This window comes from Cetorhinus maximus, chromosome 6 (genome assembly GCF_964194155.1).
Source record: "Cetorhinus maximus chromosome 6, sCetMax3.hap1.1, whole genome shotgun sequence".
NCBI lineage: Eukaryota > Metazoa > Chordata > Chondrichthyes > Lamniformes > Cetorhinidae > Cetorhinus > Cetorhinus maximus.
This window is the reverse complement of record NC_135884.1, coordinates 82054772-82082085: the sequence shown is the minus strand read 5'-3', so window position 1 is coordinate 82082085 and position 27314 is coordinate 82054772. Positions and strand designations below refer to the sequence as shown.

Here is a 27314-nt window from a genome sequence, read left to right as displayed (position 1 = left end):
AAATATAAGCTCAGGGTGGAGGGGGTAACATATTGGCATGGGCAGAAGATTGGCCAGCTAACAGGAAAAATAGAGTAGGCATAAACGGGTCATTTTCAGGTTGGCAAGATGTAATGAGTGTGTTCCACAGGTATCAGTGCTGGGGCCTCAACTTTTTACAATTTATATAAATGACTTGGATGAAAGGATGGAAGGTATGGTTGCTAAATTTGCTAATGACACAAGGATAGGTAGGAAAGTAAATTGTGAAGGGAACATATGTACAAAGGGACATAGGTTTATTGAGTGGGCAAAGATCTGGCAAATGGAGTATAATGTGGGAAAATGTGAAATTATCCATTTTGGCAGAAAGAATAACAAAGCAGCATATTATCTAAATGATGAGAGATTGCAGAGATCAAGGATGCAGAGGGATCTCAGTGTCATAGTGCATGAATCGCAAAAGGTTAGTATGCAGGTACAGCAAGTAATTAGATAAGCTAATAAAAGGTTATCATTTATTGTGAGGGGAATTGAATATAAAAGTCGGGAGAAAAAAGCAAAATACTGCGGATGCTGGAAATCTGAAACAAACACAGAAAATGCTGGAAAAACTCAGCAGTTCTAACAGTATCTGTGGAGAGAAAAACAGAGTTAACGTTTCAAGTCCGTATGACTCCTCTAGAGTCATATGGACTCGAAACATTAACAAAAGTAGGGAGGTTATGCTTCAGTTATACAGGGCATTGGTGAGAACATATCTGGAGTACTGTGTACTGTATTGGTCTCCTTAATAAAGGAAGGATGTAAATGCATTGGAAGCAGTTCAGAGAAGGTTCACTGTACTAATACCTGGAATGGGAGGTTGTCTTATACAAGTTAGGCTTGTATCCGCTGGAGTGTGGAAGAATAAGAGACGACTTGATTGAAGCATATAAGATCCCGAGGAGTCTTGATAGCGTGGATGTGGAAAGAATGTTTGTGGGAGAATCTAGAAGTAGGGGTCACAGTTTAAAAATAAGGGGTTGCTCATTTAAGACAGAGATGAGGAGAATAGTTTTTCTCTTAGAGGGTTGTGAGTCTTTGGAACTCTATTCCTCAAAAGGTTGTGGAAGCTAAGGCTTTGAATATTTTTAAGGCAAGGGGTGAAAGGTTATCGAGGCTAGGTGTGAATGTGGAGTTGAGGTTACAATCAGATCAGGCAGATCTTAGGGAATGGTGCGGATCAGGCTGGAGGGGCAGAGTGGCCTACTCCTGCTACTAATTTGCATGTTCATATGTATACCTTGTGGTACCAACTTCCACATTCTAACCACTGGATCCATTTTAGCCGTATACTGAAAAAAAATGATGCAAACTGTGTTGGAATGTGTCACCATATTCTGAACATTGTTTCACAAACCATGTTTTACAAGAAATTTTAATGAACATGATAAGAGAAAACAATTTAAATTTTAAATTATTTCATTTTTTCTTACTTTTCCTTTCTATTTCTTTTCTTCTGCCTTAATCCAATCTTGCTTTCTGTCTCTCTTTATTTCTTCTCCTGTAGCTGATTTGACTGTCACCCCCGTTCTCTGCCATTCTTCTGGTTTCTTCTTCAATCCTAAATTTAATTGGTTAGGGAGGTAGCCTGGTAGCCCCACTGTTCAGTCAGGTCCCAGATATTCCATTGCCCATGCTGCACCAAAATCAGTTCACACTTCCAAATTAAGCCACAGGTTTTTTCAAGCTGAAGGTCACAGGGAAAAGTCTAACAGCATATGCTATTAGATTTAGCCCAATGTAATTAATGGCCATTTGGGACAACACTGTGAGTCATTGTGTGTTATCCACGATGACATGATGCAATTCACTTTAACCTACCAGGTGTAGAAACTTGCTTTAGCAGTATTGTATAAAAAGAAAAGAACTTTCATCACTGCAGAATAATATTAGGTTCATTCATTAGGGAAGGAAGACTATAAGTTAATCAACATCGTCGTACTCTTTGGCCCGGATTTTCATGGAGCCAGGCTGAGTCATGACGCCTTTAAGAATGGCAGGTGGGACACGATTCCAGAATTCTCACCTTCATTTCTGTTTTTGGCAATATTCGGCGGTGCAGGATAAGAATGCAGGTAGTCAGCCCCCATGCAGCACTCCCGTCATTGCTGGCTCCATTGCAGGGCTGAGCATATCAAACGCACCCCCGCCCATCCCCCCACAATTTTGATGCCGTTGTGACCATTCTTTTAGGAGGAGTGGTCTACAGCTTCTCAGAGGAGCCCTCATACCGAGAGAGGAACAAAAAAACAGCCAATCATTGAAATAGATTGCCCCTCTTACCTTTTCATAAAGCTGTCAAGTCATTCTTGTGTCAAATACAAGTAGCTTTTATCCGCTTTATACCTCTTAATCTTGTGTAAATAAGCACACACAAGAAAACAAGAATTAAGAGCCCGAATAGGCCATTCAGCCCCTTGAGCCTGCTCTGCCATTCGATAAGCTAATGACTGATCTTATTGTGGCCTCAACTTCAGTTTCCTGATTGCCCCCCACAACCCTTGACTCCCTTGTCAATCAAAAATCTATCTAACTCAGCCTTGAATATATTCAATGACCCAGCCTCCACTGCTATCTGGGGAAGAGAATTCCAAAGATTAACGGCCCGCTGAGATAAAACAAATTCTCCTCATCTCAGTCTTAAATGGGAAATGATTAATTTTTAAACTGTGCCCCCTGGTTCTAGATTCCCTCACAGAGGGAAACATCCTCTCAGCATCCACCCTATCAAGTTCCCTCAGGAAGTTTCAATAAGCTCATTCTTCTAAATTCCAATGGGTAAAGGTCCAACCTGCTCAACCTCATAAGATAACCCTTTCACCCCAGGAATCAGTCTAGTGATCATTCTGTCGATTGCTTCTAATGCAATTATATCCTTTCCTAAGTAAGGAGACCAAAACTGTACACCAGCATTCCAGATGCAGTCTAAGGCCCTGTGCAGCTGCAGCAACACTTCCCTACTTATTGGCTTGATTCCCCTTGCAATAAATCATCACATTTGCCTTCCTATTCATTTGCTGCAGCGGAGGTGCTGCATCTTGCGGTGCATTGGTGTCATCCCTTATCTCTGGACTGGAAAGCTCAGGGTTCAAGTCCCACTCAGGGTCTGATAGTCACAAAAGGTGCATTCATAAAATGGCCAAACAGTTGATTACCAGCCTGTAAATCCTTCCAATATGCCTGATGGTAAGTGGTAAGAGCAGGAGAGTTTCCTGGGCAGTCATACTGCAGAAGGCAATGGAAAATCATTGCACTACTTTGCCAAGCATAATCATTGACTAATCCAGTGGAAGTCCATGGTTGCCAACGCCCTCTTAGGACATGGTACCTGAAGGAGGAGGAGGAATCACTTGCTACAAGCTAACTTTTTGTGCTTTAGGTACTAGGGCACCCAGATCCATCTGTACTGTAGAGTTCTGCAGTCTCTCTCCATTTAAATCATATACTGCTCTTTCCATTCTTCCTGCCAAGGTGGACAGGTTCTTATTTTCCCACATTATACTCTGCCAAATTTTTGTCCACTGACTTAACCTATCAAAATCCTTTTGTAGATTCTTTATGTCCTTTTGAGAACTACTTATCTTGGTGTCATTGGCAATGTTAGCTACCATACATTTGGTTCCTTCATCCAAGTCATTGATATAGATTGTAAATAGTTGAGCCCCAGCACTGACGTCTGTGGCACTGTAATCATTACAACTTGCCAAACTGAAAATGACCCATTTATCCCTGCTCTCTGTTTCCTGTTAGCTAACCAATCCTCTATCCATGCTAATATGTTACCCCTACACCACGAGCTCTTATTTTGTGTAGTAACGCGTAATGTGACACATTATCGAATGCCTTTTGGAAATCCATGTATACCACATTTATAGGTTCCCCATTGAAAAAAAACTCTTCAAATAAATAATAACTTATTACAAGGTAATAAAGATGTAAATCAAAAAAAACTTGCACTCCCCTGCATCACTGCCAACATCACCTGCTGAACCAAGTACGTAAGTCATTCTTGAAGCTCAGCCAAGCATTCATAATGAGGCTATCTGGGGGGAAAAACAGATGTCTGGCCATTTGTTCCAACTGCTCCTGTTGATACAGTTGCTTGAGGGCCTGAAATTTATGATTAGAATTGGTCCAGTAAATGTCCCAGTAAACAAAGATGAGCTTTCTAGCTTGCTAGCCTCACCATCTGCCCACCTCCGTTGCTGCCTCAGGCCTGCCTCTAGAGATGATGGGCTCCACTCAATCCTGCCTGTCTCCCTGGAATGAAAATATGGCAAGTGGGGGCCTTCTTCACGGAGATGTGTTTGTGGAGTCAGGGACTTTCTTGACTATCAGTTCCTGTCTCCTTTATGGAAATCCAACCATTTATGTCTGATTCTTAATGCGACTGCCTGGTGCCCTTAATGTACTTAGATGAATTAAATAACCTCAACAGTTAGGGAAATTATTACATAAATTCAGTATAACTTAAGGCACAAAGGCTGTAATGGCCCTGGGGGAGGAGCAAGCTTCTCATGCCCTTTATATCCAAACCTTGAAATTCCTGAGGCAACCTTTTAGTGATAGATCCTGGGTGGGCCAGAATTTCTAACTAAACTTGAGCTGAAAATCTGATTCCAATTCCTATCTTGGCATCACAGGTATTTGCAAAGTTTGTAAAGTGCCCCTGCCATTAATAGCACCAATGGATGGCAACATATTTTGATGTGGCTCCTTGCCACAGAGTCCTGCAGGGGGATCATATTAGAAAAGCACCTGGTTTCCAATTAAGCCTTTTAAAATTGAAAGCTCTTTGCACACCATACCTCCCGCTAACCACACCAACCAGCAAAGACACCTCCTGCGCACGACGTTGCTTTAATGTAAAAGACAGGGGGCTAGAAATCAGCTTGCCCTGATCTTTGAGTCCGGGAATTGGGATTCACTACCTGCCCCACCGGTTCCGTTGGAAGTGGGCAGCATGTAAATTTGATGTTCCCACCAAATTATCATGGTTGTAACATGGGGCTGAGTGTCTGCTTCACTTCTGGCTCTCTCTTTGCACTGCTGGCTGTCTCTGTGCTTAACAAGGGGATGATCAGCATTGTTTTAATAGCATGTGGTGCAACTAACCTGCTCTTCTAAAGGTAACTTGTCTCTTTTGAAGGAAAGCTGCACTAAATAATATTGCTGCAATTTAAAACATGGTAAATGGAATACCAAGGCAGAAGGAGGCTTCCAAGGTGACAGATGTGGCACTGGAAGCACTATTGGTGAAGGTGGGAAGGAGGAGAGACACTTTAGTTTGCTTTGGAGTATGGGATGTCAGGTGGCCCTTAAACACCACTGTAAGAAGGGAGTGAGAGCAGGTGACCAGGAGGTCAATTCCCAGGCCTGGACACAAGGACCTGGCAGCAGTGCCACAAGAAGACTAATGATACCACGCAACTAGTCAAGCTCAATGAATGCATCTATACATGACATCCCATATCTACTGCACCATCAACCTCTCACACTGCTCAATGCACTACAGCCCCATCACTGGTATTGTCACTGGTTTAGTAATCCAGAGACACAGGGTAATGCACTGGGGACCTGGGTTCAAATCTTGCCATGGCAGATGGTGGAATTTGAATTCAATAAATATCTGGAATTAAAAGTCTAACGATGACTGTGAAACCATTGCCGATTGTTGTAAAAACCCACCTGGTTCATTAATGTCCTTTAGGGAAGGAAACCTGCTGTCCTTACCTGGTCTGGCCTACTTGTGACCATCCAGACCTACAGCAATGTGTTTGACTCTTAAATACCCTCTGAACAAGAGCAATTAGGGATTGGCAATAAATGCTGGCCTAGCCAGCAACACCCACATCCCATGAACAAATATAAAAAAAGTCTCCCCACTGGGTTCTGATCTGGAAGTAAGTCCTTCCTCATCTACCAGTGCCTCTTTTTTAACTGCCAGCATTTTAACCTGGAATTCTCTCTACCTTTTTCTCTTTCCTCCTTTTCTAACCATGCCATTTATAATTTTCTTTCCTGTTTTCTGTCTCTCTCCTCACTTTCTGCCTGTTCCCTTTGAAACGCTCTTTCTTTTTCTGCTGCCTCTAGTTCCAATTTTTTCATTTGCAACTGAATTTGAGCCCATTCCAATGAACCACCCCTTGGACAACTCGGTCTCTCGGGTATTCCTTCCAATTTCAAATGCTGTGCTATACATTCAATTATGTCTGATTTCCTCACCCCTGCAGGTAATCCCAATTGTAACTTATCCGCCAAATCTATTAACTTAACTTTATTTACCTTTTGCAAACCAGCCAAAGTTATAACTTCAGCTGCCAGAAAAGCCTTAGCAACTGCCAAAGTCATATTGCAGTTTCACCACTTAAAAATAGCCTCACACCGACTCCTGAATTTAAAGTGCTTGTGGTACTCGTAATCTTAAGATTCACCAACTCCAACCCAATTAAGAAATGTCAAATATATCCTGCAAAGAGCCCCCAATTTTGTTATGGCACAGCAGATGGTAAATGCTAAGCTGCTCAAATCCCAAAGGGAAACTTGAAACAACTGGCACAACTGTTTTGCAGTTTGTATATTTCTAGATGCGTGCCTTGAATTCAGTAGTAATAAGAACACCGAGTCTTATAGGTTTCTTACCAAACTAAATTAAACCTTAACTAAAAGAAGAAATGATTTTAAACACATACATAGATCTAAAAATTACTACTATGATAACTTCTAAATCCCCTAATTAACCTAACTCCCAGTTACACCTCCATTAAGGTAACTGTAAAAACACACATATTTTAAAAGACCCAGCCAAAGTAACATGATACCCTGAACAGCCGAATTCAAAGTGCATTTTCTGAACTTCAGTTTCTTTAGACAGCAGCTTGAGACTTAGATGCTGGAGGCTTTTCAAACCTGTGTTAGATCTTAAAATGCCTTCCTTCCTACACACAATTTCATCTCCTTTATACAGATTTCCCCTTTGAATGCGAATTCCCGTTGTTTCACTATGTCTTTGGACTTTACCTCTCTAAAAATAAAAATCTATCATAGTACCAATTTTACCAGTAATCTTTGGAAAACATTAACACACTGTTTCTTAGCTTCTCCTGGCTAAGTGAAACATTTCATCTGCTCTTTTGAATTCAAGCCAGTCTGGTTTATTTAAAAATGCAAATGTTCCCTTTACACCTCACATAAAACGTCACCCATGTTTACCTACTTAACATTTCAAACCTAGCTTATCTTCTGATACATCAAAGCCTTCAGACCAGCTGCCGTTAATTCAGTTAAGTCCCACACACAAACACACACAAATAGACCCATAGACACAGACCCCACTATTACTCTACTTTGCGATAAATTCCAATAACATTATGAAAATTATTATATCTTTCTGACAGTTGAGAGGGGATTCAGCAGGGTCAGTGAGAGTGATTTGGGGTTCAGTAATGTAGTTACCGGTTAGACTACGATTTTCCTGTTAACGTTTCCTGGGTAACTATCCAGGTAAGTACTGCGGAACTGTCTAAAGTCTCCGACTCTAACTCAGAGTCAGAGACCTTTTCCGAGAGTCTTGGGGGACAGCAAAATGCCTATCGGATATCCAGAAATTCCCACAGAGGTCAGCACATTGGAACTTCCATGGAGTCCTGACATTCATTTTGGGTCGTACGTCTGGCTTCCAATGATCTGGAGACCGGATGATCTGGGCCATTATAGCAGTTCTGCCCCATTATATCGCTGGAATTTTCTGGCTCCAGTGCCAGCACCATGCACTTACAGGTAAGGTTAGATATAAGAATAGATTCTTCACGTAATTACATCATTTGAATCTAAATATACTTGCACTTTATTAACAGTTTGAATATCAAAATTACATTTTTATCATGATTTACAAAAAGACCTTGGGCCATGATAATAAATTAGATAGCATTAAACAGCACTCCTTGTGAACAATGTCACAGGAGATCATTGGTTGATACATATACAACCTCTGAACAATCAAATAAATTACTTTACAGGAAGCAGGAACAGATAACCTATTTCCAATAGTGATCTAATCTAAATGAGTCATAAGTTATCTTGTTAGGCCAAAAATGGACATATAAGGTGAAGATTTCCACTGCTGTGCTGCAGGTTAGTACTGAGATCTCATACTGTGAAATTTGCACCTGCACCCCATGAATTTCTATCCATTAGAATCTTGAATTAAAATCTGTATTAGTTCATAAAAGCTTGCAACTTTCACCACAGGCACAGTTGTAAAAGTTTTAGCCTGTAAATAATCCATTTCTCTCCTCACAGCATTGCTTTTATTTTGCTTTTTTGAAAAAAGTGAATAGTTGACTTTTTGTTGGTAATTTTTGCAATAAACAAGGATCATGGAGTGTAAAGAGTGATGTCATAAAGGCAATGTCACCAAAGCAGTGTCAAAGTTTGGGCTTTCCTAACAACAGTTACTGCTGTCCAGCTGTGATCAGATTTACCTATGTCCCATGGTGTTGAATCTATAAAATAAGACCACAGTTGGAGTGCAGTGTGTAGCATGTTTCATACTGTGGGAAGGATATTGAGGCAATACAGAGTGTAAACATTCCTTAGGGTACTGTCTAGTGTCAGGAAACAAAAGTCCAAAAACTTGAAAAATTTGATTTTTTTGTTAGAAGAGAGTAAAGGGTGATTTGATAGAGGTGTTATGAAATAACAATTAATATTATGAAATAAAGTAGATAGAAAGACAGTGCTACCCGCAGGATCTGAGAGCAGACACTTGACAAGACAGCACACTAAGGAATCTAGCAAGGGAAGATTATTCCACAGTACCTTGCGTCTTGTAGGCAGCCTAAGCCTTCACAGCAGTTCCTTTGCATCTCATGCATGCGTAAACCCCAGTTGGGCATACAGTCAAGATACAACATACAATTGAAAATATTACCATACTCAAATCTTCCATGAGAGCGAGAGGAATTCCCAAAGGACTGCTCTTTATAGCAGCAGGAACTGCACAACAATGATGTTACGCTGTTGGTCAAACAGGCAGGCAAGGAATCTCCATTGCCTTTAATACCTTTTGTACAACTCTAATGAGACTTGTGCTCTCCAGGCATCTGGGGCTTGATTTGTAATTCAGGGTTGAGAACCCAGCACCCGAATCATTTTAGGTCCCAAGCTCATCTGTGTTGCTGATGGACATTATTTTGAAATGGAAAGCCACTAATCCAGCTGGAGGTGAGCTGGACTCCCAATTAGTGGCACTGTGCACTGCATGGAGGCAGGAACTGGTTCTAGATTGCAATGCTCAAAGGCAGACAGCAGACATGACAGGGCTTACCATTACCTTGCAGAACGAAGCAGGCAGGAGATCAGAGGGCCAGCAGCCTCATGCTGCAACACGTGGTGAATCGGAAGGTACTTGACCAACTTTGAATCACTCTGTTTTTCCACTACTTTTATTTACCAGTCACTTCACAGAATGGCTCCCTGCATTGCTCTCGACAGTTGAGCACTTACATGAACCATAGGGTTTACTTTTCCCTGTCTTTAAAAATCTCCTTCTGGCCGTTCCGAGCCCATTAACAAGCTTTCCAAGAAGTTTAGCTTGGTTGTTAATTTGAGGCCAGTGGTTTGCCGGCTCCCCCTCCCGCCCCACTCTTGCTTTGAAAATAGTAGTGCATTCCGGAGACGTTGGAAACTCTTTCGAGTTATCAACAGTCACAGATTGCAACTCTTTCGAGTACAATCACAGTTCTTGGTTTCCGGGAGTGGGACATGAACCCACAACCCTCTGATTCAAAGGCGAGGGTGCTATGAACTGAGCCACAGCTGACACCTCCAGTTCTTGACTTTTTTTTTGTTCAAGTCCTGGAAACACTTTCGAGTTATCAACAGTCACAGATTGCAACTCTTTCGAGTACAATCACAGTTCTTGGTTTCCGGGAGTGGGACATGAACCCACAACCCTCTGATTCAAAGGCGAGGGTGCTATGAACTGAGCCACAGCTGACACCTCGTTCCGGAGACGTTGGAAGGCTAACATGCCATCTGGGAGCGCTGTTTACAAAATGCGCCCGCACCTGACCTCGCCCACAGACGATTCAAAATCAAGCCCCTGTCCCCAATTACTGCCCAATCAGAAAATATGAGTGTGCTACCAGCACATTCCAGCCAATCTAATTCAACATTAATTTACCATGCCGTTTCTTCACGGTAACGAAATATCAATGCTAAGGTCAGTGCACAAGGGGCTCTTGGACCCTTTTCAGAACAATGTTTTCGGCAGACTCTGACAAGAAGTAGGATCTTTGGATGAAACAGTTTGTCTCTCAGCCGAGCTTTAAGATAGATTGTTGCACAAAGGTGATTTGAATTTCAGTTCACCCAGGGAGTTTGGATGGTTTGGGCAGAATTAGAAATACGCAGGCAGCATTGCAGTTACGTGACACTGGACTTCTTTCTGTCTGTCGTTATTTCTCTTCATGTCAAAACATAACAAATTGAAAGATTAGCAGGCTTGACAAGAAATACTGATGTCTGAAACTTGCCGTTTTGTCCTTGCCGGGTTTTAATCATTGAATCACAGAAGAAGGCCATTCAATTTATCTTCCAGCGGGGGCGGCCCTTGCTCCTGCAAGGCCCCTCTGTGGGGCAATGGATGTCTGATCGGTAGGGGCCCCCCATCCTGTGCCTGCAGGCAGGCCACCAGGTTTAACTCAAAAACAAAAATACCTGGAAAATGTCATTCGGACTTGAAACGTTAACTATGTTCCTCTCCGCAGATGCTGCCAGAACTGCTGAGTTTTTCCAGGTATTTTTGTTTTTGTTTTGGATTTCTAGCATCCGCAGTTTTTTGCTTTTATCTAGGTTTAACTCATTGGCTTCCCCAGGTTGCGATGTTCCCACCTGCCGCTTGTAAAATAGCAGTGGCAGGAAGAGAACATTAAGTCATACAGAGGGAGATGGTGGCATAGTGATAAGTTCACTGGACTAGTAACCCAGAGATCCAGGCTAATGGTCTGGAGAAACAGATTCAAATACCAACACGGCAGCTGGTGGGATTTAAATGAATAAAACTGGAATATGAAACTAGTCTCAGTAATGGGGACTGAAAACTATCATAGATTGTTTTAAAGACCCATTGAGTTTACGACTGTTCATTAGGGAAGGAAATCTGCCCTCCTTGGCTAGCCTCGTCTACATGTGACTCCAGACTCTCAGCAATGTGGCTGACTCTTAACTACTCTCTGAAATGGCCGAGCAAGCCACTCAGTTCAAAGGGAATAGGGGATGGGCAGCAAGTGCTGGCCCTACCAATGACATCCAGATCCCACAAAAGAATAAAAGAGAAAGGGCGGTCGGGCAGTTCTGTTGAAGAGTCATTTTCAACTCAGAAGTTAAGCCTGATTCTCTCTCTACCGATGCTACCACTTGCTGAGTATTTCCAGCACATTTTGTTTTGTTAATTTTGTCCCAGATTATTGTTTCTAAAACCTTTCTCATCATCGAGTTGAATTTTCTTTCGTGCTGTAAGTTTCTATAATTCTAATAACTCAGTATTTGGAACCTTTGCTGAGCAGTACACATTATCACCTGCTGATTCAACCCCCGACCTACAAAGCAAATCCTGCTATCCTGCACACTGATCCGTGTTTAACAGTTTACAGTTTAGCAGTGGAGGGCAGTTCCATTTTATCTATTTTGAAATAACTGATCAAAATTAAGGGAAACGTCCATTAACACAATGCCTTATCATACCTACAAGATGATCCAATTTGATTTACACCCATTGATTTACTGGGTGAGGTGCAGACACAGCAAGATGCCACAAGCGAATGAATGACCAGGTAATCTGCTTGTTGGTTGAGGGAGGAATCTTGGCCTGGACAACAGGAGAATTTTCTAGCCCCCTTTGAACAGTGCCATTATATCAATAGCTTCTTTGGGAGGAATCATCCTGATCCCGAGGGGGTGGGCTCCCAGGCAGGACTGCGAGGAATTTGAAATAGAAGTATTGGGACAGCGACCCACACCTTTTTGCTTCCAGGCTATATTGCCGGAGGTGTGTCAGCATTTGCAGTGCCAATCTGCATGATTAAATGCCCAAGTGTGGGCTGATTGAAGCCACTGTCAGGATCTTCCTGGCAGCAGACAGACCCCTGACTGACAACTGAGCCTGGCAGTGCCTTGAGGCAGCTTGCCTGCAACTGACCTCTGTTTTAAACCCCCACCAGAGCCGCAGTCATCTGCAGACCACAGCTGATGCTGCTGGCCATCATGTAGAAGGGTTCTCCCTTGACAGTTGTGGCCTCACTGCTGTGGACAGAGATTCCTTTTTATTTACCCTAACCTCATCAGAGGGTCCCCATGTGTTCACCCCTCTTAACAGTGGCAGTGCTCACCCTTCTAAGGCTGCTGGCCTTCTGACTGGGTCTGTAGTCTCAGAAATGGGGCTGATGTTCATAATTGGATGCTTCCGGGAAGATCTCCCACATGGGCACTCTGACAGGCAGCGCAGGGCCGGGACCTGGAAATGGCCCTGACTCTCACTCATAGCCTAAGGGCAGAAGATTCTGCTTTTTATAACCACTTCCAACAGGCAGTTGGGGGTCTTAGTTTAAATCTCAGTCTAAGGATAAACCTTCAGCAATTACTTTAGTATTGCATTGAGTGCTCACCTAGATGATATGTTTATGACGGATCTTGAACCCAGAGACAAAAGTGTTACCTACTGAGTGAAGCTGACATGGAAATAAAAATAAATATTTCTTTATCGTGCAATCACTGGCTCACTTTTTATAGTTATACGTTGCTGAAACAAGGGCCGGAAATTTGATTGATGGCCCCGCCCCACCCTGCCCCCAAGGTGACAAGCTGCCCACATAGTTGTAGCTGTTGCGCACGTCGCATGGCAACAGGCCCACCAGTACCTGGGTTAATCCCAGTAGCGGCAGGGATGGGGAGGCAGGGCCGAAAGGTTGGTCATGGGCATTCCCACCCAGAATTTAATTCTGGTGGATGTGGGAAGGCGGGGCTCCAATATGCCACCATCCCACCTAGGCACATGCCTTTCCTGCCTCCAAGCTCACCACCAGCAAGAGCCCAAGATTTTACCCACGTTCCCAATTTTAAGTCTGGTGATCAACAGAAGTATCAGTGGAAGTACGGTTAAGAAAATGTGGAACATTGCCAGACACTGTCTTCTATTGGAAAACCTATCTTGCTCATGTTGTTTTTACCAATTGTGTCTGAGCTGGCTTTAAGTAGGTTTGCCTTTTGATGTACCTTTCTATATTGGAACTTAAAATCTCATTAGTGGGCCATTTACCTAAATTTGTCAGTGTGCATTTAGTAAGTGTGACAAGCGTGGCTCAAATTATGCTAGCAATATTCCTTAGAAAATGCAAAGCTTAAACAAAACTGTTACTGAAACGCATTTTCCATCCACCTGTTTGAGCACACACCATGGTCAATTTGTCTTTCCTACTCCAGCAGGACACTTCTGCATGTACAGCACACTCGAGGTGACTGACCTGATCCAAACCTGCCAAACTTAGGGGTTCAGATCAGTTGCATGCCACAAGTATTCTACCAGCACAAATCCACCCTGGCAGGGGTGAATGTTTGGAAGCGGAAAAGAAAGTTAGCTGCAGACTTGAAAGGTAATGACTGCTGTCATTAACCGTAACCCTAATGCCTTCTGATTGGTGTCCAAAATGAATAGTCCTAAGCCCTCCTGCACTGATCTTTGGCCAATGTCAGAAATTTAATATTGTGATGCACCTAAATCCATGCTTAATTTAAGATGATTTGTAGAGCTGTGAATTACTGTAGACTCCCAGGACAGCCTTTCTCCTGTTTCTTCAGACTCACTTGAACTATTGCCCTGAATCTTTACTTTAAACACTGTGGGCAGGATCGTCCCAGATTTACACTAAGTGCCCTCAGGCAACCTTGACCCTGACCCCAGCGCTGAGAGCACCTTGGATGGGGACCCTGAGGGCAGCACTGTTGAAGACCCATCATGGTGCTTACCCACACCCTCCACCAAAGCAGCGACACACACCTCGGTGGGACCTAGATGTAGAGCAGCCTTGGGAATCACAATCTGGTGAGCACAGCACACAATCTGTTCCATAGAAGGCGACGGCAGGGGCATCCTTGGTCACTGGCACTTGGGGGACTGCTGGAGACACAGAACCTGCTGACCCCGAGTCAGATGATGATCCTCTGGATTCAATCTGTTGTTGGAGCTGCAAAGACAACCACGGGAATGTCAGGAAGGGATATCTGGTGCACTCCTCAGATTTCAAGGGACGATGGTAGAGTCCGTCCGCCTTCAGTCTGAGGTGATAGTGCCAGCTTGCCGTCGCACCGAGGTCAACACCAGCAAGATGGCAGCCACCATGGAGACCTTGGGTCCAGGACATCGGTCCTGCACTGCTGTGCAGGCTGAACTCCATCGCTGACACCATTGTTGGCCTCCAACAGTGTCAACGCGAGAGGGGTATGGGGCAGCTTGATCTCATTCCAGCTTCCCCTTTTCATCAAGGAGTCAACCAGGGGCCGTCAGGCACTCATCGGGAAGAGTACCAGCAGCTCGACACCCAGGGGCCATCCACCCAGGTGACTCCAGGAATGGCTGGCTGATCCAAATCCTCTCTTCTGTGACCCTTGCAGCTGCAGCTCCACAGTCTGAGGAGGGTGCAGCTGGCTCACAGAAGGACGTGCAAAATAGGCTGGGGCCCTCCATTCTCAGCCCTCAAGAGGACGCACACCAAAGTCATCATAGACAGGGCTTTGCAGTCAGCAGGCTGCCTCTACCTCTGTTTTGGATGTCGGGGGTAGCACCAAGACGTAGCAACAGGGTCAGGAAGATTAAGAAGATGTAACTCTTTCGAGTTATCAACAGATCGCATGTAACTCTTTCGAGTACATTCACAGTTCTTGGTTTCCGGGAGTGGGACATGAACCCACAACCTTCTGATTCAAAGGCGAGGGTGCTATGAACTGAGCCACAGCTGACAGCATGGGCATGGGTGCTAATCACTTGTACATAATGTTCATTATTACAAATAAGCACCCAAGGATGTCTCCTTGCCTATTGCTCCTTGTTATGATAAACAGTGTTTGTGTCATTCAAATGTGAAACCTTGGTTCCTGCACAAGATAAGGACAGGTGTGTCAGTCCAGAGCCTCTTCCCTGTGCAATGTGTAACCTTCAGACCAAAGCGATGGTCTGGCTTCACATTCACTGGACACGTAACTGATGCCTGCACCTCGATGCTTGTCATTGCTGCCAGAATATCGTGGTCAGGCATCACAGAGTTCCAGCATTCTCTCTGTGTGCTCTCAGCTCCTTTGAAATGGGGCAGCCCCCCCCATCTCTTCAGCATTTGTGCCCAGTGAAGCTGTGCTCCTGAAGGGGACAGGTGCTGAAGTCTGACAAAGGATTAGATGCATTTAAAGCTTCATGGCTACTGTATGATATGAACCTGATCACAGAGCTCAAGCGAGCTGGCCTCAGCCAGATAGGTGTCAGACACTCACAGAGGCAATGTGAAGATCTATGGAGTGTCCTCACTGTATGTCGTCATCATCCTCCTGGAATCTAGCGACTATTAGGACCTCCACAGCATCTCTATGACATGAGCCTGAGCACTGAGGGTATGTGTGCCACCATCAGCCACACAGGAGTCAAACGTTCACAGATGCAAGGTGAGGATATCACGACTGTCGTCCCTGCATCTTGTCATCACCCTCCATGAATCTTGCGGCCATGAGGGCCTCCCGAGCACACCTACCTTGCCTGGTCAGTGCCATCGATGGCCTCACCACTGGCATTTTCACCCGTCAAGGAGCTCATCGCCGTCATCCCCTTCGACGTCCTCCTCATCGGAGGAGACATGCAACTCTTCCATCTGCTCCTCAGCCAGGTCCTCCCCCCATTGCAATGCTAAGTTGTGTAGCGCACAGTAAGCTACAATGATGCGCGACATCCTCTGTGGATGTGTTGCAGTGCTCCACCAGACCTATCGAAGCACCAGAACCTCATTATCAAAATGCCTATAATTTGCTCCAGTCCAGGTTGTGTCTTGAGCCTCGTTATACCGTTGCTCTGCTGCAGTCTAAGAACGCCGCACGGGTGTCATCAGCCATGTCCTCTGTGGGTAGCCATTATCCCCTGAGTAACCAATCCTGCAGCCCCTGTGGACCCTGGAAGATGTCAGGGATCTGAGACCTGCTAAGGATGTAGGAGTTGTGGATGCTCCATGGGAATCGCAGCTGCAAGGGTCACAGAACTGTAGGATGCATTGTGGTGGTCGCAAACCAACTGAACGTTCAGCGAGTGGAAACCCTTGTGGTTGACATAGTTGACTGCTTGTTGCCATGGAGATATAAGCGCCACATGAGTGCAGTCGATGGCACCCTGCACCTGTGGGAAACCTGAGACCTGCGCAAATCCCAGCGCTCTTGCTTCCTGGCTTTCCTGATCCTGGGCAAATTGCATAAAGTCCCGTGCCTTCGTGAAAGTTGTGTCCATGACTTCCTGGCTATACTTGTGCATGGAGGCTTGTGAGATCTGGCACAGGTCACCTGTGGAGCCCTGGAAGGAGCCACTGGCATGAAAATTGAGTGCTATGGTCACTTTCACAGCCACAGGCAGTGGATTCCCTCCATGTCCTGCAGCAGGTGGCATATGTGACTGACCAGTCCCTAGACATGCGTAGTCTTCGGCAACACTGGCTCTCCGTTATCTGCAGGAATGACAAGCGCCGTCTATCCATCCTGTGTTTAGCGATGGCTCTCTGAGGATTTTCAGCTGCTTGTGCAGCAGGTCCTGCCGCCCTTTCATCTCGAGGAAGGTGCTCCTCCCTTTGCTGAGACAGGCACCTCCGCCACACTTTTCTTCTTCTCCTCTGCTCCCTGTAAGCCATGAAGCATACCGCTAAATCACCAGGCTCCATGATTCTAATGATCTCCTCCTGGAGGATCAAAGAGAGAGATGTGTGGTTTAGCATATGTGCCTTAAGAACCTCCCTTTGTTAAGCCTGAAGGCCCCTTCATGCATGCAGGAGAGTGCTGACCACCACTTGAATGGTCAATGTGTAGTGTGCTCCATGGCTTTCCGAAATGTCACCCACCTTCACCTCACTCCACTTGGCCGCTTAGCAGCAGCTTCGGCCACTGGACTGCATGCTGTGCTCTCAGCTCAGGCACAGACATTGTCCTAACTCATACTGCAAGGCTGCACTGTTAGCTTGAACCATGAGGGATACTGGTCCAAACATTAATAAAGACATTGCAAGGGGCTTTGAGTGCCTCCACCACTGACTGCGTCATGGCCACTTTACACAACGGGATTCTATGGCCTGTACAGTCAGCCAATTGTTCTGCTGCCCCCTAAAATGCACCTTAATTTGCAGTCTGTGCCTGGGGGGGTTGTAAACCTCTGGAGCATTTGATGGCATTTTCATGCTTTTGCATTGTTTGAGTGGGCAGAAAAGCTTCATAGGTCCGACTCCATGCATGTCAATTGAGCTGCTGCTGAACAGTCTCAACTGTGGAAGAATGCACACTTTTTACAAGCTTTTCAAAGTGCCTGGCCTCTCCCAACCATCACCTCCCCCCAGCATGTGCTTGTGTACTTCCTGCAGCCTGTGCTGCCTTGCACCCCACCCCGCACCCCTCCCCACCTCTGCCCCCACCACTGGCCTGACCCGCACTGGAGCCCTTGCCCCGGCACCGCTCTGAAAGGCAGCCGGGAAAATGCAATTTGCCTATGCCCCCTCCGAATGCGCGGTGCCTCTTCCTTGATGTCCCACAAGCGATGTGCGTGGGCACTGTGCAAGGTTGTGTACTCACCTCCGAGTTCCCCTCGAAGTTCAGGTCACGAGGTGCATGCCTTTTAGAGGCAGTCATGAAGTATGCCATTCTGAAGTCATGCCGATGTGGGCAGTAAATTTGATGTGGGGGTATGATTCCAGTAGGCAGGGCTTATACTGAGATGCTAAAGTATTGAAATTAGGTTCCCGACGTGCGGCGGCTGGAAACGTGGCCCGCCATTAACAGGTGGAGCGGACGATCACAAACTGGTTTCATGATGGCATGAAACTGATTTTTGGCCTTCTCGCCATATTGCCCGCTCACGCCAACAATGACGCCCAATGCCAACGTACCGGATGATTCCACCCGAGAGGTTGAGAGGGATGAGTTCTGAGTTTTGCGGCCCAGATTTTCGCTCCTGGGTAGGGAGTGCAGAGATGGGTGAAATCCCACCTCTGAGAACTCAACCTTTAAAAATGCCCACCCCCAAGTCAGATTTTCATCCCAGGGGGTGGGTTGGGTAAGAAGTCAGGCCCGCTGCCCCTGGAATGAGTGCAGAGGCTGCTGGAAGGCCTACCTCTGTGCTCTAGCACTGTGTTAAATTAAATTTAAAAAAAGAATAAAACTAAACCTCTAGCCCTCAACCCTCACCCCCATGCCCCATTCATGCTATTGTGTGCCACCTCTTTCCCCCACCTACCCTCCATGGCCCCTCATATCCTTATGCCCCCACCATCTCCATAGCCTTTTATAGCCCCTATACCAACTTAGTGGCAACTCATGCCAACCAATGCTCTTATCCACCACCCTTTGCCCTTTGCACCATCCTTACTAACTCACCTAGTATCCTTTGACAGTTCCTTGACAGCTTTGACCATTCTTTGGCAGTTCTCTGACAGCTTGACGGTTGCAATGAGTCTATGCACTTTTTACACACAATCATGTTTACTTTTAACAATCCGAAAAGGTACCTTACCTCTCCCCAAAGGTGCCCCAGGAGCATATGCAAAGGGTTACCATACCTTTCCAAATGGATCCACCAATTTCAGACCTCCTATTACCTGGTCTAATCTGCATGCTCTGGGTTTCATATTTCTGGCCTACCAAAACCCCACTTCAGTGGAGGCAGCTTGTGATTTAAATGGCGTAAACCACGCATGCAAGAATCCCAGCCTGACTCCATTTCACAAAAATGGAACATGCCTTGTTCGGAGATGGGACTTAGAATTTCTGGCCATTTGTTGGATTGTCGCCATGACGGAGAGGCTCACCGTAGTGGCAAAAATCTGGGCCTACATGTGTTGGTGTGCTGGCACTAATTTTAACCATCACTGCCAACTGAAATATAAATTCAGAGCCAGGTTTGTTAACAGAAAGAAATCTTGCTTTAGGGCTCTAACTTTGAAATGGGAAATGTCAGTTCTAAATATTAAGCAAACTCATTATGATTACATTCTTGAGCATACTAGTGGAAATTTTGTGCTGGTGAGTGTTGGTAGTGTTTGGCTTGGGAAGCAGAAGGCAGTCCAGGGGACAACCTGTGCACTGAAAGTTTTCCTGGAAGTTGTTGTCCAATATTTTTCCAGTGGGCTGTATGCCTGCTGAAGAGATTTGTGCAGTTGGTGTTCATATAAGGATTGCATACAAACATGCAAAAATATGTCTGTCCATATCACCAATTCTTGCCTCATGCACATTCCTGATTTTAATCACTCCACCATTGGCAACCATGTCTTCAGCTACTTGGGCCTAAGCTCTAGAATTCTGTCCAAATAATTGCTCCATCTCTCTACCTCTCTCTCCTTTAAGATGCTTCTTAAAACCTACCTCTTTGACCAAGCTTTAGTTCACTTTAGTGTTAGTTCCTTATGTAGTGAGATATCATGAGCTTTTACTTTTTTTTTTACATTGTTTTCTGTTTGGTCCTTTTTGGCCAATTTGCACATAATTTTTACGTTTTATATTCTTTCTTCTCACCTACTATTGAAAGAAGTGTCCTACTCAATCCAAATGCCCTAATGTAGCAGAATGGGTCCTCCTCGAGGAATTTCTCTCAGTCTTATGGAATTAACATTGAGAAGAGGTTGCAGAACCCCTTAGTCTTCTATATTCCAGGGAATACAAACTTAGTTTATGAAATCGCACCTCATAATCTAACCCTTGGCGCCCTATAGTGTTCTGGTGAATTTGCACTGCAATCCTACCAAGGCCAATATATTTTTTCAAAGATCTGATGCCTAGAACTGTACACACTACTTCACAGGTGGTCTATACAGGACGTTTGATATCTGTTGCCAAAATTCTTATTCTTCATAATCCAGCCCTCTAGTTAAAAGGCTATCATTTTGATCGCATTTTTTCATATCTGACTTGCACATCTTAGTGATCTTTGTAGATGTACCCCTAAATCTCTTTGGACCAACGTTGTTCCCATTTTTTCACCATTTAACCAACACTCAAATCCATCCTTTTTGCTCCATAAAGTATGACCCCTATGAGATCTATCTGCAACCGGTTTTTCCCACTCGCCTAATCGACCCACATTGTTTGTAATTTTGTGCTACCATCTACACTGCTTACTATATTACCAAACATTTTCATCTGAACATTTGGATACATGGCTCTCTATTGTTTTATCTAAGTCATGAACAAATATATTGAATTATTGAGGTCTCATTACAGATCCTTGTGGGACACCATTGGTCACTTCCTACCAATGTACTCATTATCCTTATTCTCTGTCTCCTGGAGCCTAACTAATCACCTAACCAGGCTAGTAATTTTTCTTCAATTCCCTGAGTTTAATTTTAGCTAACAGTCTCTAAAGTGGAACATTATCGAATGCCTTCTAGAAATCCATTTAAATTGCATCCATAGGCATTCCCTTTTCGCTACTGTCCTCAAAAAATTCAATTTGATTTTTTAGGCATAATCTACCTTTTACAGTTCCATGTTGGCTCTTTCTGATCAGCTTGAATTGCCCTATGTGCTCAGTCGCTTAGTTCTTAATTATAGATTCCTATGAACAGAGAAAAAAAAATTATAGGACATTGAAAGAAAACTATTTTTCATTTTCTTTCCACATCTTGTTTATTAGTCACAAATTGAAGAAAAGGCTGTTTGACTAAAAGTTAAGAATCATCCAATTTCTTTGGGGTTGTTAGGGCATGGAATTTCTGACCTGAAACAAGCTGGAAGCAGAATCTTTAATAGCTTTTAAAAGCAAAGTGGATCAATATTTGAAAAAAAATTTGGGGAAAGAGCAGGCAGGCAACCAGAACGGCAGTGGGCTGAATGGCTACTACTGTGCTGTTAAAATTTGTGATTCGTTTGTGCACCCTGCTGATGGATATGTTGGGTACACAATGGTTGGGACTATGAGTTCTGTTGAAAATCCACAAGGTGTTCAAGTCTCTGGAGCGGTAAACCCTTTGACTGATATGAGAGTGGTGCCACTGAGCCATGACTGACATTTGTATCAGTAAGAGCCAGAATGAGCAAGCTGGTGACCTGCTTCGAGTTCTTTATCAAGGCCATTTTTAGTAGAATCTAATATTTTGATGATTTTGCCAAGTTAGTTTGTTGCAGTTCACTGAGCCCTGGAGAGCCTCATATGTCTGAGTGAATCTTGAATAATCAGATTTTAATTGAATTATCCTGCAAAGTGGTTGGTAGTTTAAAAAATGGTATAACAGTGTATGGAGTTTCACTGGAAAAGGGTAGAATGCAAACCTAAATGGGTTGTATTGCTATTATAGATGGATGTAGCCCCCAGGAGTTCCCTGCACAACTCTGGTGAGCTTGTCAAAGAAATAAAATCAATGCCCTTATTCAGGTGATTCCAATTTTATTTTATTTTAATTTCTGTTAATTTTTTTAACTAAAAGCTTTCTATGATCATTGTGGATTATAGCTTATTTAATTCTTGTAGATACATGTGTTGATGTCTTAATGTGGTTTATATGCTTGGGCAGCACTGTGGTTTGGGTCAAGGATTACCCTTGGCAGCCTTATAGTCTTCTCCCTGTGGTGCAGCAGACAGCTCCCAGAATTTCACACTGTAAACAGATGCTAAGCATGGCTTTGAGAGGGGCAGCAGTGAGAGGCCAGGGCTGGATAGTGACTCTGCAGTCCCCAGGTGATAAGTTCCACATTTCCAAAAGAACGTCTTACACTTGTTGAGGTAAACTTTGACTGAAGACAATAGAGATAGGCAGTGGGAGAGATGTAAAATGGGCTGTTGATTTACTGCTGCCAGTTTACACTATTGCATAGTCAACATGACCCAATTTTCTGATTTAAAGGGAGAAAAATAGGTTTTGTGTTTTTAAAACATGGCAACAGCTTCTTTACTTTTCATTTATTAGATTGTGATGGCTAACAAGGGTGAAATTCCTGCTGTCTACACCAAGATTGCTGCACGCACTCCATTGGGCTCCTGCTTCTGCTTTAATCCAAGTGAAGGGACCCTGTTGCCAGGTGGATACCAAATGTTGGAGGTGACATTCAAAGCCTCGATTCTAGGGGATTTCATAGCAGATTTATTCTTTTCTGTGCAAGGATCCTGCGAGCCAGTCCAAGTGACGTTCAAGTAAGTAGCTTCTCCTTTGTCCAGATTCACTTTGGGTATTTCCTAGGTGTTTTAGTATTGTTTGTTAAAAGGTCATGCTTGACACAAGGTCAGACATGGGCAAGGAAACCCCCTGCTGATTACCACCCACCATTCTCTCTCAGCTGATCAGGTAACGTGAGGTGAGAGTGACTGCCCTTGAAATCAAGGCCGCATTTGACTGTGTGTGACATCAAGGAGCCCTAGCAAAACTGGAGTCAGTGGGAATCAGGGGGAAATCTCTCCACTGGTTGGAGTCACACTTAGCACAAAGGAAGATGGTTGTGGTTGTTGGAGGTCAGTCATTTCAACTCCAGGGCATCACTGCAGGAGTCCCTCAGGGTAGTGTCCTCAGCCCAACTATCTTCAGTTGCTTCATCAATGACCTTCCTTCCATCATAAGGTCAGAAGTGGGGATGCTCGCTGATGATTGCACAATGTTCAGCACCATTCGTGACTTCTCAGATACTGAAACAGTCCATGTCCAAATGCAGCAAGATCTGGACAATATCCAGGCTCCGGCTGACAAGTGGCAGGTAACATCGGCACCACACAAATGCCAGGAAATGACCATCTCCAACAAGAGAGGATCTAACCATCACCCCTTGACGTTCAATGGCATTAGCATCACTGAATCCCCCACTGTCAACATCCTGGGGTTTACCATTAACCAGAAACTGAACTGAACTAACCATATAAATACTGTGGCTGCAAGAGCAGGTCAGAGCTAGGAATCCTGCGGCAAGTAACTCACCTGCTGACTTCCCAAAGCCTGTCCACCATCTACAAGGCACAAGTCAGGAGTGTGATGGAATACTCTCCACTTGTCTGGATGAGTACAGCTCCAACAACACTCAACAAGCTTGACATCACCCAGGATAAAGCAGCCCGCTTGATTGGCACCCCATCCATAAACATTCACCCCCTCCACCACTGACACAGAGTGGCAGCAGTGTGTACCATCTATAAAAGCACTGCAAGAGCTTACCAAGGCTTACCAAGGCTTCTTCGACAGCACCTTCCAACCCCATCACTGCTACTTGTCAGCCCAAACCTGGATATTGTCCAGGTCTTGCTGCATTTGAACATAGACTCCAAACTGATGGAGCAGCACCTCATTTTCTGATTAGGCACTTTACAGCCTTCTGGACTTAACATTGAGTTCAACAACTTCAGATCATGAACTCTCTCCTCCATCCTCACCCCTTTTTCTAATCCTCTTTTTCTACATTTATTTTTATTTTTTTATCCACTTATTTTTAATTTTATTCATTTATCCATGGTTTTATTCCCCTTTTTATTCCCCCTTTATCCTATTTTCTATCCATTTTTCCCCACCACTGCCCCCTACCCCCACCCCATCCCCTACAGGGCGATCTGTTACTTGTTCCATGTTGTTCTTTCACATAATGCTACCCTTGTTCTGCTATTTTCACATTCTGCTTTCTTACCTTTATGCACTGTCAGCACCTTTTTTAGCACTAACCACTACCATTAACACTCTCTTTGTATTTTAGTTCATGCCATCTTTGTCTATCCCTCCTTTGTCCCCACCTATTGCTGGCCATCTAGCCAGCTCCACCTGCCCCTCCCCCCTTAAACAGTATAAATTTCATCACATTCCCACTTCTCTTCAGCTCTGGAGAAGGGACATACGGACTCGAAATGTTAACTCCATTTCTCCCTCCACAGATGCTGCCAGACCTGCTGAGCTTTTCCAGCATTTTCTGTTTTTGTTGCTCTTGAATTAGCCTGCCTTGCAGGTTTAACAGTGGCTGCCGGGCTTCCCAGCCCTCAGGAAACCTGGCAACTGAAGGGAGATGAGGACAGCTTTGGAGAAAATCCAAGTGTCTTTGCATCACTGCTTGTGGGCCAGGAGAAACAGGAATGCCTACTCCGCCCAAAGCCCCACACTCCAACATCCCAATATTAGACATCCCTCCATGTAATGATCCTCAGGGTCAGGTATCAGACCTGCCTGCTCCGCAGCCCTCCACCACACCCAACTGGAAGCTGAACCTGTCAATCAGGCTGACTTCCATGTTAAAACTTCAGAACATGTGTGGTAACCCAGACCTCTATCCAATATTCCATTCCTTTGGCTATGTAAACCACCCCTGTCAATATCAGGCTCTCGTCTTTATAAAAACTGTTACATAACAGGGTTAAATCCATCAGTGGGTCTCACAGAGTCAGGACAGGTCACAAATGAGCGGTCACAAATGAGTAGACACAATGCTATTTTGTCATGCTGATAAATTGACATTTTCAGCTGCCTAAATCAATCAAGGAATCTTAACGGCACATAAGGAGACCATTCAGCCCACCATATCTGCACAGCCTCTCCAAATGAGCATCATGACCTAGTGCCATTGCCCTGCCTTTCCTCTGTGCCCTTGCATATTGTTTCTATTCAAATAATCATCTAATGCCTCTTGAATACCTCGATTGAGCCTGCCTCCTCCATACTTCCACACTGAAAAAGTTTTTTCTCATGTCACACTTGCTTCTTTTGCAAATCACTTTAAATCTGTGCCCTCTCGTTCTTGATCCTTTGATGAGTGGGAACAGCTTCTCCCTGTCTACTCTGTCCATGTGATTTTGAACATCTCTATCAAAACCCCTCTCAGCCTTCTCTCCAAGGAGAACAGCCCCAACCTCTCCAATCTATCCTCATAGCTGAAGGTTCTCATCCCTGGAACCATTCTTGCAAACCTCTTATGCACTCTCTCTAATGTGTTCACATCTTTCCTCCAGCTGAGGTCTAACGAGCGTCTTATATAAATTCAGACTAACCTCCTTGCTCTTATAATCTATGCCCCTATTAATAAAGCCCAGGATACTGTATGCTTTATTAGCTGCTCTCTCCACCTATCCTGCCACCTTCAGTGACCCATGCACATATACACCCAAGCCTTTCTGCTCCTGCATCCCCTTCAAAATATCATCCCTTATTTTATATTGTCTGTCCATGTTCTTCCAACCAAAATGCATCACCTCACACTTCTCCACATTGAACTTCACCTGCCACCTTTCTGCCCACTCCACCAACTTGTCTATGTCCTCTTAAAGTTCCACACCATCTTCCTCACAGTTCACAACACTCCCAAGCTTCGTATCATCTGCAAACTTTGAAATTGTCCCCTGCACACCAAGATCTAGATCATTAACATATATCAGGAAAAGCAAGGGTCCCAATACCGACCCCTGGGGAACTCCACTACAAACCTTCCTCCAGCCCGAAAAATATCCATTGACCGTTACCCTCTGGTTCCTATTTTCAGCCAATTTTGCATCTACATTGCTACTGTGCCTTTTATTCCAAGAGCTATAACTTCTATCACAAGTCGGTTGTGTGGTACTGTGTCATCGTGCCTTTTCAAAGTCCATGTACACCACATCAAAAGCATTACCCTCATTGACCTTTTCTGTTACCTCTTCAAAAAACTCCAGCAAGTTAGTTAAACAGGATTTCCCATTTAGAAATCCATGTTGGCTCTTCCTTCTCAACCCATATTTTTCCATGTGACTACTAATTCTATCCCGAATAATTGTTTATAGAATCGTGACCACCCCTGAAGTTAAACTGACTGGTCTGTAATTGCTGGGCTTATCCTTACAACCTTTTTTGTACAAGGACATAATGTTTACAATTCTCCAGTCCTCTGGCACCACCCCGAGTCTAGGGAAGACTGAGAGATTATGGCCAATGCCCCTGCAATTTCTACTCTCACTTCCTTCAATATCCTTGAATGCATCTTATCCGGTCCCAGTGCCTTGTCAACTTTAAATACCAACAGTCTATTCTACACTTCCTCCTTACCAATTTTGAACCCTTCTAGTGACAGAGTTTTCTCGTCTGTCACCATGGCCTGGGTAGCATCTACCTCCTTGGTAAAGACGGATGCAAAGTATTAATTTAATCCCTGAGCCATGGCCCCTTCGTCCATGTGTAAATTCCCTTTTTGGCCCCTAATCGGCCCTACTCCTCCTTTTACCACCTTTTTACTATTTATATGCCTGTAGAAGTTTTTAGGATTCCCCTTTATGCTGGCTGCCAGTCTTTTCTCATAATCCCGCTTCACTTCTCTAATATGCTTTTTCACCTCCCCTCTGGACCTTCTGTATTCCTCTTGGTTCTCGATTATATTTTCTGCCTGACACATGTCATAAGCGCATTTTTTCTTTATCTTAATTTTAATCTAATTTTTCATTGAGGGAGCTCTGGATTTGTTTGTCCTACCTTTCCCTTTCGATGGAATATACCTTGACTGCGCCTGAACCAATTCTTTTTTGAAGGTAGCCCATTGTTCAGCTACAGTTTTTCCTGCCAGTCTTTCATTCCAGTCTATTTGGCCCAGCTCCGTTCTTGCCCCATCAAAGTCGGCTGTTGTCTAGTTAATTATTTTTACTCTGGATTGCCTATTGTCCTTTTATATCATCATCCTGAAACGTACAATACAATGATCACTGTCTCCTAAATGCTCCCCCACTGGCACTTGATCTACTTGGCTTGCCTCATTTCCAAGAACCAGGTCCAACAATGCGTCTTTTCTTGTTGGATTGGACACATGCTGCTGTAGAAAATTCTTGAACACAATCTAGGAATTTTTTCCCCTCTCTGCCCTTTACACTACCACTGCCCCAGTCTACATTAGGGTAATTAATGTCCCCCATTATAACTACTCTATATAATGCCTGTATCGCTCTAATTTCCCTGCAGATTTGTTCTTCTACGTCCTTCTCACTATTTGGCAGTCTATAGACTACACCAAGCAATGTAATTGCACCCTTTTTGTTCTTTAGCTCTAGCCAAATTGATTCTGTCCTTGAACCCTCTGGGACATCCTCTTTCTCCAGCAAT

At 44.3% G+C, this 27314-nt stretch overlaps 1 protein-coding gene across 1 annotated transcript in view; it reads left to right on the top strand.

Moving 5' to 3' along the window:
- LOC144682291 (hydrocephalus-inducing protein-like) overlaps positions 1 to 27314 on the top strand; it is a 524265-nt gene that overhangs the window by 340585 nt on the left and 156366 nt on the right. Inside the window, exon 13 of the mRNA XM_078544767.1 lies at positions 22209 to 22432. Within this exon, the coding sequence (XP_078400893.1) occupies positions 22209 to 22432 (224 nt within the window). The remainder of the gene's footprint in view (positions 1 to 22208; positions 22433 to 27314) is intronic.